The sequence below is a fragment of the Trichechus manatus genome, unplaced genomic scaffold (assembly GCF_000243295.1).
Source record: "Trichechus manatus latirostris isolate Lorelei unplaced genomic scaffold, TriManLat1.0 scaffold00026, whole genome shotgun sequence".
Lineage (NCBI taxonomy): Eukaryota > Metazoa > Chordata > Mammalia > Sirenia > Trichechidae > Trichechus > Trichechus manatus.
Window position 1 is genome coordinate 6,626,268 of NW_004443962.1, and position 11,957 is coordinate 6,638,224.

An 11,957-nucleotide genomic window follows, 5' to 3' on the forward strand; every position below is an offset into this window, starting at 1 on the left:
TATATCCGTCTTCATTTTCATCACAGAGTTCTAAATGCCAGTTGCCTACCATTCTGGAGAAATTGTACACAGTGGAGACATTTGAGGAAGAAAATAGATTTCACTTTAAGCATCAGTCTTGTCTCTTTAAAGAAGGTTTATGTACTTCACTGTTTTTAAGTGAATGTTTTATCAACTGCTCACACTTAAGGTATTTTAAATATACATCAGAGGAATCATAGCTATTACTGGGAGTGGCAAGACTCTAGTCCAATCTAATTATAACTTGTTGCTGGTTTTCAGAATGAAGCAATGACGGGCTCTCACACCCAGAACCGAGTCCTCTCTCGAATCACTCTAGCATTAATGGAAGACACAGGGTAAGGCAGCTGTGAGAATATTATATGAATTGTTGATTAAAATTAAATGAATATCAAGATTATGGCTTAAGAAAATACTGACAGTTTGTACTGAAGCAAAATGAATGTCAATTTTTTGAATTTTGTGCAGTCAGCTGTTAATTCTCCATCCTGGCTGCATTTATTCATTCAATAAATATTTGAGGCCCTGAGATACAGTAGTGAGTGGAACAAAATCCCTGACTTTATGAGATTCATTTCTAATAGAGGCAGTGCTAAGATAAAAAGAGTATCATAAATAATTTTTAAAATTGTAAATGAAACTGATGACATATAGATTCCTGGTTTTTAAAGCAGTAGAATTTTCTGGTAAAGTAGTAGAACACTGTTTTTAAATGAAATCTTTTACAGAACCCCCACATGTCAAACAAATAAAATCAGAGCAGTTTAAGTAGAAGTATTGTTATCCTCTTCCTCTCCCTTAGGTATTTGAAGATGGAATCAAATTTGAAAATCAGTAGTAGAGGTAATATTTTTACCATGGAAATTAATGATACTGCCTTAACTTTTTGAGGGAGTCAAAGAGGTATAAGGATTTAAAAATACAGAGGTCGTTGTTGACCCTGAGCGTCTTGAATGGGAGAGGAAGATATAGGTCAGAAAGGATGTTATTAATACAGCTTTGACCCTGAGAACAGAGAAAGGAATTAGCTTGAAAGGGAGGGGTCACACCCTCAGCATTAATTCAGGAAGAAAGAGTGGGAGGCAGAGTGTAAGTCATTCTGTACATGGAGGCAGGAAGTTGAGGAAATCCAGAAATGATGGTTTCCATGTCTCTGTGAATTACAAGATAAAGCCATCTGCTGAGGGAGAGAGGAGAGCAGGGGTTGGATATAACTAAATATCTCATGGGCATTGTTTTACGGGAAAGAATCTATAAGAGTAATCTACTTTCTTAATTTTCCTTTAACCCAAAGGAAAAAATTATGGAAAAATGTACAATTCTTCTGCCTAGCAAGGAAATTTGGGCACTTTTATACCTTTTGGAGGAGTCCCTGAGTGGCACAAATGGTTAAGTGGCACAAACGGTTAAGCACTACTAATCGAAAGGCTGGTGGTTCGAATCTACCCAGAGGTATCTTGGAGGAAAGGCCTAGTGATCTACTTCCAACAGGTCATAGCTTTTGAAAACCCTATGGAGTGCAGTTCTGCTCTGAAACACATGGAGTCACCATGAGTCACAATCTACTCCATGGCAGTTGGTTTGATTTTTTGGATACCTTTAGGAATTAGAGGATAGTACCATGACAACCCATTAGTATGTATGCATTGTTTTGAGATTAAAAGTTATTTTCTGCAAGTGATAATAATTTTTTGAAGACCAGATTGACTTCACCATCTTGAGGTTATTCTTTTTATGTTTTATTGTGAAAATTTACCAGTATATACAAAATATGAGTGTAGTACAATGTGTGTAATACAATGTGTATAATACAGTGAACCCCCATATACCTGTAACTTGGATTCAGCAGAGATTTGTCCTTTTTTTCCCCTCAAATCGCAGACATCAAGTCATTTCACTCTTGTATATTCCAGTATAAATCTCTGAAAAGTTTGGACATTGTCTTATGTATCCACAATACCAGTAGCAAAATTAATAACTTCCTGATATCTTCTGCTACTCAGTTTGTAATCAGATACCCCTTTTATTATCTTTTTAGAGTTGGTTTGTTTGAATCAGGATAGGGTCCACACATTATATTTGGTTGTTACCTCTCTCAGCTCTTTAATCTGAGCAGTTCCTCCACACCTCCCCCGGCCTTTTTTCATGACACTGATTCATTGCAGAACCAGGTCAGTTGTCACATAGCCTGTTGCTGTCGAGTCGCTTCCCACTCATACAGAATGTCCCAAATTGTGTATTTTCTTGTGTGTTTCTTTGTCCCACAATTCCATGTATTTCTTTTAAATAGAAATTAGCTCTAGATGCTTGATTAGATTCAGATTTAGCTTTTTTTGTGTCTTCGCAAGGTAACTTCATAGGTGATGCCTAGTACATCCAATGTCTACTTTTCCCACTTTAGTAATTAGTAGATTCAGATGGTTACTTCCGTTTTAAAGTTCCCCTTCAACCTTTTATGTAATTGTTTTATCCATTAATGATTGTTGCTCAAATTAATTCTCTAGGCATTACACAGTGACAGTTTTCTAATTGTTTTATTCTTTCCACTTTCATTACCTGGCATTCTGTAAAGAATTTTCTATTATAAACCAGGTCTATTTATTAACCTTAAATTATAGTTTGTAACAAGAAAAGCTAGATAAATGCTTAATTATTTCCTTTCAATTGCCAAGTTTTTGAATAAGCAGTTTATGCTCAAGGTACTTCTAGTGATGTACAATGACTGTTGTGTGTGTGTACGTTTGTTTTTGATGGGAAGGGTGCTCTCTCTTTCTTTTTTAGTATTATGAACTCAACTTTTCATATGCTTTAGACAGTTGCATTCATTTTTCTTTTTGATGCCCCATATTTATCCAATTGGAGTGTTTTTCTTTACTGGCTCCTAAGTTCTTTTGACCAGGCTTATTTCTTTGATAACTTCCTTGCTTTCTGGTATGATAAGATGTACTAGGCCAGTGAGCAATGCCTTATCCCAGACCTGTGAATCAGCCAGTCTTCCAGCATGCACTGGTTCCTCTTAATGGAGAAGAGTGTTTAGAACACACAGTCTAGGCACTGTGTTCATGGCTACTGGGTTGTCGTTACTTCTGATCCTTTCAGTGGACAAAGTTACAAAATCCATACTTTTGAAAAACAAAAAAAAAAATCAAAACTCTGGATTCTTTCTAATGCCATTGCAACTGTCTTCCCTTTCATCCCTGAACAAGTAGTGGGCAGCATGGAATGATCCTGCTGCCTTGTTTTAATGACTCATAGCCCTTAGCCCTTTTGAGATTAATGCCAGTTTTTTTAAGGCACCAGTAAGTAATGGAGGCACTGTGGAAAGAAGATCAGTCATGAAATCATGGCACTGGTGAAGTTTAATGCATTTTTCCTTTTTCTGAGGCAACACAGCAGCAACATTGGCCAGATGTTACTAACTATCTGACAGTTTTTTTTTAAACAAAGAGAAGTTTATTTCCTTACAGTAAAGTAGGCTAAAAGTCCAAATTCAAGGTGTCAGCTCCAGGGGAAGGCTTTCTCTCTCTCGACCTTCTCATCAGTGTTCCCCCGGACTAGGAGCATCTCTGCGCAGGGACCCCGGTCCAAAGGACGTGCTCTGCTCCCGGCACTGCTTTCTTGATGGTATGAGGTCCTCCAGACAGTATTTTTTAACTGTAGACATGGAAATTAATTTTTATAAATCTACAAGTTGTAGCTTAACTAAGTTGTTCTCCTAGTAAATGGGAGAGCATGATCTATCCACCCAGAAACCTGGGAGTCATCCTTGACAGCTCCTTCTCCCCACTTCTCGTATCCAGTCAATCACAGTTCTTGTTGACTTATTGTCATTGCTGTTAGTGCCATCGAGTAGATTCCAACTCATAGCAACCCTATAGGACAGACTAGAACTGTCCCTTAGGGTTTCCTAGGCTGTACTCTTTACAGGAGCAGATTGCCCAGTCTTTCTCCCATGGAGCATCTGGTGATTTTCGAATTGCTGACCTTTTGGTTAGCAGCCAAGCACTTAATCCTTAGCTCTTCAGTATCTCTGGAATCCATCTTCTTATTTCATCATGCTATTTTTATTCAGACTATCATTATCTTTTTTATTTTTTTAACACCTTTATTGAGATATAATTCACACACCATTTAAGTTATATAATTCAGTGGTTTTTTTAAAATAAATTCACAGTATGTGGAACCATCACCACAGTCAATTTTAAAACAATTTCATCACCTAAAAGAGAAACCTTGTACCCTTTAGCTTCTATCCCTCCTCCCAGCCCAAACAATCCCTAATCTACTTTGTGTCTCTATAGATGTCCCTTTTCTGGATAATTCATATAAGTAACATCATGTAATATGTGGTCTTTTGTGACTGGCTTCTTTACCTAGAATAATGTTTATCTATTCATCTGTTGATGGACCTTGGGTTGCTTTTACTTTTTGGCTATTATAAATATCTTTTTTTTTTTTCCTCCCAAATGGCTTTTGGCTATAAACATTTATTTACAAGTTTCTGTATGGACATACATTTTTACTTCTCTTGGGTATATACCAAGGAATGGTATTGCTGGGTCATGTGGTAACTCTATATTTAATCCTTTGAGAAACTGCCAGACCATTTTGCAAAGTGGCTGAACCATTTTACATTCCAGCCAGCAGTGTAAGAGGGTTTTGATTTCTCCACATCCTTGTGATTTCATCCACAACACTTGTTATTATCAGACTTTTTGATTCTAGCCATTCTAATGGTGTGAAGTGGTGTCTCACTGTGATTTTGAGTGACGTTTCCCTGATGACTGATGATGTCAAATATATTTTTATGTGCTTATTGGCTATTATATATATTCCTTGGATAAATGTCTATTCAGATCCTTTGCCCATTTTTTAATTGAGTTATTTTCTTTTTATTATTGAGTTACAAGAGTTCTTTATATGTATTCTAGATAATAGACCCTTATCAGATATATGATTTGCAAATATTTTCACCCATTCTGTGGGTTGTCATTTCACTTTTTTGGTGGTTTCCTTTGAAGCACAAAAAGTTTTTAATTTTGATAAAGACCAATTTATCTCTTTTTTCTTTTGTTGCTCATTCTTTTGGTGTCATGTAAGAATCTTTTGCCCAATCCAAGATCATGAAGATTTACTCCTGTGTTTTCTTTTATACTTAGAATTTAATTGTTTTAGCTTTTAAATTTAAGTCTTTGATCCATTTTTTATATGTAGACTGTATATGGAGTTAATGGTGGGAGGTAGTGTCCAACTTCATTCTTTTGCATGTGGCTATCCAGTTGTCCCTTCACCATTTTTTTTGTGTGTGCATTAGATGAAGGTTTATAGAGCAAGTTAGTTTCTCATTAAACAATTAGTACACATATTGTTTTCTGACATTGGTTGCCAACTCCATGACGTGTCAGCACTCTCCCCTTCTCGACCTTGGGCTCCCCATCACCAGCTTTCCTGTCCCCTTCTGCCTTTGACTATTATAAATATCTTTTTGTTTTTTCTTTCACCCCTTAAGCCTGTCAGACCAGTAAGTGTGATTTTTTTCTTTTTTTTTTGTGAGTTCGAATTTTGTGCTACATTTTTCTCTAGCTATGTCTGGGACCCTCTATTGTGATCCCTGTCAGAGCAGTTGGTGGTGGTAGCCGGATACCATCTAGTTGTGCTGGACTCAGCCTGGTGGAAGCTGTGGTAACTGTGGCAGTTAGTCCTTTGGACTAATCTTTCCCTTGTGTCTTTGGTTTTCTTCATTCCCCCATGCTCTGGATGGAGTATCTTAGATGGCCGCTCACAAGCTTTTAAGACCCCAGACGGTCCTCACCAAAGTAGGATGTAGGACATTTTGTTTATAAACTGTGTTATGCCAGTTGAGCTAGATGTCTTCATGTCTGATAGTATTTTTATAAAAGTTTTATGAAAATATAATTCATACATCATACACTTCAGCCATTTAAAGTATATAGTTCTACGTTTTTTAATATATTCATAGTTTTGCAGCCGTCACTGCCGTCAATGTTAGAACATTTTTATCAGCTCAAAGAGAAACTCTATACTTTTTAGCCATCGCTCCTAAACCCTCCACATCCTTGCCAACGCTTGTATTTTCTCCTGTTATTTTGTTTTATCTAATAGTTTTTTAATGGATCCCTCAGGACTTTCTACATACAAGATCATCCCATCTGCAAATAGAGATAGTTTTTGTCATGGTTTGAATTATGTCCCCCCAAAAATGTGTTTATCAGTTTGGCTGGGCCATGATTCCTGATACTGTGTGATTTTCCTATATGTTGTAAATCCTGACTCTATGATGTTAATGAGGGAGGATGGGTGGCAGTCGTGTTAGTAAGGCAGGACTGGATCTACAAGACTGGATTGTGTCCTGAGGCAGTCTCTTGAGATATAAAAGAGAGAAGTGAGCAGTGAGACAGGGGGACCTCATACCATCAAGAAAGCAGCGCCAGGAGCAGAGCGCATCCTTTGGACTGGGGTCCCTGCGCCAAGAAGCTCCTAGTCTGGGGGAACACTGAAGAGAAGAAGGCAGGCAGAGAGAAAAAGCCTTCCCCTGGAGCTGACACCCTGAATTTGGACTTTTAGCCTACTTTGACTGTGAGGAAATAAACTTCTCTTCATTAAAACCATCCACTTCTGGTATTTCTGTTATGGCAGCACTAGATAACTGAGACAGTTTTATTCCTTGCAAGTTGGGTACCTTTTACTTATTTTATCGTGTTTGTGTGTGTCTGTGTGTGTGTGTCTAATTGCTCTGGCTAGAACCTTCTACACAATGTTAAATAGAAATGGTGAGGGCAGACAGCATTGTCTTTTTCTTGATCTTATGGGGAAGGCATCCAGTCTTTCATTAAATATGATGGTAGCTGTGAGTTTTTCATAGATGCTGTTTATCAGGCTGAGGAAGTTCCCTTCTATTCCTAGTTTGTTGCATGTTTTTGTCATGAAAGGATGTTGGATTTTGTCAGCTGTTTTTTCTGTTTCTATTGAGATGATCATGTGATATTTGTTAAAAATACTGATATGATGTATTCCATTAATTGATTTTCGTATGATTAACCAATCTTGAATTCCTGGGATAAGTCCTACTTGGTCATGGTGTATAATTCTTTTTATGTGTTGCTGGATTCAGTTTGTTAGTTTTGTTGTTGTTAAGAATTTTTATTTCCATATTCATAAGAGGTATTGACTGGTCTGTAGTTTTCTTATTATGTCTTTTTTTCTTTTTCTGGTTTTAGTATCAGAGTAATACTGGCCTCACAGAATGAGTTAGGAAGCATCCTCTCCTCTTCTATTTTTTGGGAAGAGTTCGTGAAGAAGTGGCATTAATTCTTCTTTAAATGTCTGATAGAATTCAGTGGTGAACCTAACTTGGTCAGAGCTTTTCTTTGTGGGTAGCTTGTTGATTAGTTCTTCAGTTTCTTCACTTGTTATAGGTCTGTTCATACTGTATCTTAGTTATCTAGTGCTGTGCTATGAGTCAGAATTGACTCGATGGCAGCGGGTTTGGTTTTTTTCTTTTGGTTATAACAGAAATACCACAAGTGGATGGCTTTAACAAACAAATTTTTTCTCTGATGGTCTAGGAGGCTAGAAGTCCAAATTAGGGTGCCAACACTAGGGGAAGTCTTTCTCTCTCTGTTGGCTCTAGGGGAAGATCCTTGTAGTCAGTCTTCCCCTGGGTGTAGGAGTTTCTCAGTGCAGGGACCCTGCGTCCAAAGACGCGATCCACTCCTGGCTTTCTTTCTTGGTGGTAGGCGGTGCCTCTCCTCTTAGCTTGCTTCTCTCCTGTATATCTCAAAAACAATTGATTCAAGATACAGCCTGATCCTGTAGATTGTGTCCTGCCTCATTAACATAACTGCCTCTTAATCCTGTCTTGTTAACATCACAGAGGTTAGGATTTACAACATACAGGATAATTACATCAGATCACAAAATGGAGGAGAATCACACAATACTGGGAATCATGACCTAGCCAAGTTGGCACATATCTGAGGGGACACAATTCAATCCATGATATACTGTATATTTCTCTTGAGTCAGTTTCAGTAGTTTGTATCTGTCTTAGTTTCCTAGGGCTTCCATAACAGAATATCACAAAGTGAGTGACTTTAAAGAACAGAAATTTATTTGCTCACAGTTCTGGAAGCTAGATATTTAAATGTAGGGTATTGGTAGGACCATGCTCTCTGTTTGTCTGTTCTAGGGGAGGAGCCTTCCTTTTTCTTTCAGATTCTGGTAATTCCAGATATTTCTTGTTGTTCCTTGGCTTATAGGTGGTGTCTTCCCCCTGTGTCTGACCTGCCTCTTTATTTGTTCTCTTTTTTAAGAAGGAGCGCTGGTAGCCCAGTGGTTAAGCATTAGCCTGCTAACCAAGAGATTGGCAGTTCGAATCTACCAGCCACTCCTTGGAAACCCCATGGGGCAGTTCTGCTTTGTCCTATAGGATCACTATGAGTCGGAATCAACTCGACAGCAATGGGTTTTTTTTTTTTTTTTGGTTTCTTTTGTAAGACACCAGTTACATAGGATTAGAACCCACCCTACTTCGGTATGACTTCATTAACTTAAACTGATAATGTCTCAAAGAACTGCCGTATTTCCCCAAACAAGGTGACATTCACAGGTACAGTAGGAATTCAGCCTATCTTTTGGGGACACAATTCAATTCAAAACAATGTCTTTCTAGGAGTTTGTCCATTTCATCTCAATTATCTAATTTGTTGGTGCACAATTGTTCGTAAAATTCCTTTATAATCCTTTTTATTTCTGTAGATTCTGTAGTAATGTCCCCTCTTTCATTTCTGAGTCTAGTAATTTGAGTCTTCTGTTTTATTTTCTAGGCCAGTCTAGCTAAAAATTTGTCACTTTTTCCTCGGCAGTTTGGGAGACATCACGGATTGGTGTATGATTCTCACTTGAAAATCTAAAGGGGAAGGGACAGGCTGACGAGCTTTGATGGCAGAACACAGAATAAGTGGGTGGGTTGGATGGCCTACACTCTCAAAATTTGCAAAAGCAAATAAATGAGTGTTTCTCTTCAAGAGAGGGGAAGAGAGGGAGAGCACATGTATGCTGCTGCTTTCTTCTCTTAACATCTTACATCCTGTCCAAAAGGGTTGCCCAGAAGGGTGAAAAGACTTAGTAGAAGGGACCTGGGGAAAAAAAAAAAAAGACAGGATTTGTCATTTTTGTTGCTTCAAAGAACCCACTTTTGATTTGATCTATGTTTCTCTATTGTTTTTCTATTCTCTATTTCATTGATTTCTATCTAAATCTTTATTAGCTTCTTCCTTCTTGGTTTAGGTTTAGTTTTCACTTCTTTTTCTAGTGTCTTAGGGTGGAAAGTTTTGGTTATTGACTTGTGATCTTTTTACTCTAGGCATTTACAGCTGTAAATTTCCCTCTGAAGCATTGCTTCAGCCACATCCTGTAAGTTTTGGTATGTTATGTCCTCATTTTCATTCATCTCAAAGTATTTTCTGATTTCCCTTTTGATTTCTTCTTTGATCAACTGGTTGTTTAGGAGCATATTATTTAATTTCCACATATGTGTGAGTTTCCCAGATTTTTTCCTGCTATTGATTTCTAGTTTCATTCCATTGTGGTCAGAGAACATACTTTTTATTATTTCTATCCTTTTAAATTTATTGAGGTTTGTTTTATGGCCTAGCATATGGTCTGTGCTGGAGAATGTTGAGAAGAATATATATTCTGCTGTTGTTGGTTGGAGTGTCCTATACATGTCTGTTATGTTTACTTGGTTTATAGTGTTGCCTAAGTTTTCTATTTACTCATTGATCTTCTGTCTAGTTGTTCTATCCATTATTGAAAGTGGGATATTGAAGTCTGCAACTATTATTGTTGAATTGTATATTTCCTCTTCATTTATGTCAGTTTTTGCTTTATGTATTTTGATCTTTTTATTATTATAAAACGTCCATCTTTATCTCTAGTAACGTGTTTTGTTTTCAAGTCTTTTTTGTCTGATACCAGTACAGCCATTCCAGCTTTCTTATGGTTGCTGCTTGCATGAGATAACCTTTTCCATCCATTTGCTTTCAATCTATTTGTATCTTTGAATCTAAAGTGTGTCTCCTATAGACAGCATATAGTTGGATCACCTTTTTTATAGTCTGACAATCTGTGTCTTTTGATTGGATTATTTAATTCATTTACATTTAATTTATTACTGATATAGCTGAATTTATACCTCCTATTTTACTTTTTGTTTTCTGTGTGTCTCATGTTATTTTTTCCTCTATTTTTCCTTTACTGCTTTCTTTTACAATCAAGCAATTACTTTCTAATATAGCATTTTAATTTCTTTAATGAGTTTTTCACTGTTTTTCTTTTCTTAGTGGTTGCTCTAGGGTTTACCATATATACTTACCCAAATCAACTTCAGATTTGTAGTAGGTTTAATCCCGGTGGTATATAGAAATATTACTGTTGCATAGCTCTGTTCTCTTGTCCCTCTTTTGGTGGTATTATATATAATACATCTATTAATGTTATAAGCTCAACAATAAATTGTTATAATTATTACTTTACCATATGTAGTAATTTTCTTAGCCCAGTACAACTTTGCTCCCAGCCACCTCCTTTGTGCTGTTATTGGCAAATATAATACAAGTTATAAATATATCACACATTTATTGCATTTATGTATGTTATACCCCAACAATACATTATATGCATATTATTTTTACATTTGTTTTTTAAGTAAGTTAAGAGAAGAAAGGAGAAAAAAAATGGATTTCTACTGTCTTTTATAATTCCCTTTACTGGTGCCCTTTTTTTTTTGTGTAGATTCGAATTACTGTCTGGAATCATTTGTTTTCAGCCTGAAGAAAGTCCTTTAGTATTTCTTAGTAAGGCAGGTCTACCAGCAACAAATTCTCTCAATTTTTATTTATCTGGAAAATTACTTACGTTTTGTATTTGAAAGATAGTTTTGAAGATATACAAATGACAAATACGCACATGAAAAGATGCTGAACATCATTGGTCATTAAGGAAATGCAAATCAAAACCACAGTGAGATACCATTTCGCACCCGCTAGGATGGCTAGAATCAAAAGGCCTAATAATAACAAGTGTTGGTGAGGATGTGGAGAAATCAGGACCCTCAGAGTATGCTATTGGGAATGCAAAATGGTACAGCTGTTTTGAAAAACAGTCTAGGAGTTTCTCAAAGGATTAAACATAGAGTTACCATATGACCCAGCAATTCCACACCTAGGTATATACCCAAAGGAAATGAAAATATATGTCCACACAAAAACGTGTACACAAACGTTCATAGCAGCATTGTTCATAATAGCCCAAAGATAAAAACAACTCAAATGTGCATCAGCATTGAATGCATAAACAAATTGTTGCATAGCTGTACAATGGAATAGTATTCCAACATAGAAAAGGAGCAAAGTAATGGTACGTGCTACAACTTGGATGAACCTCGAAAACATTATGCTAAGTGAAAGGAGCCAGACACAAAAGACCACATGTTGTATGATTCCATTTATATGAAATGTCCAGAATGGACAAATCCATAGAGACAGAAAGTAGATTGGTACTTGCCAGAGGCTAGTGGTAGGGGGTAGGGAGTGACTGCCAATGGGTATTAGGTTTCTTTTTGGGATGATGAAAATGTTCTGAAAATAGGTAGTGTTGTTGGTCGTACAATCTTGTGAATATACTAAAAACCACTGAATTGGTTTTAAATATTTGCTTCAAAATGATGAATTTTCTTTTATTATTTTTTTTAATTGTACTTTAGATGAAGGTTTACAGAGCAAATAGTTTCCATTAAACAGTCAGTACACATATTGTTTTATGACATTGGTTAACAACCCCACGACATGTCAACACTCTCCCTTCTCAACCTTGGAGGACCTTTTTTTTTTTGGTGAAAATACACATAGCCAAAG

At 36.7% G+C, this 11,957-nt stretch overlaps 1 protein-coding gene across 1 annotated transcript in view; it reads left to right on the forward strand.

Moving 5' to 3' along the window:
* The window catches only part of LMLN (leishmanolysin like peptidase), an 87,565-nt gene that overhangs the window by 40,448 nt on the left and 35,160 nt on the right, over positions 1–11,957 (forward strand). Inside the window, exon 6 of the mRNA XM_004373715.2 lies at positions 283–359. Within this exon, the coding sequence (XP_004373772.1) occupies positions 283–359 (77 nt within the window). The remainder of the gene's footprint in view (positions 1–282; positions 360–11,957) is intronic.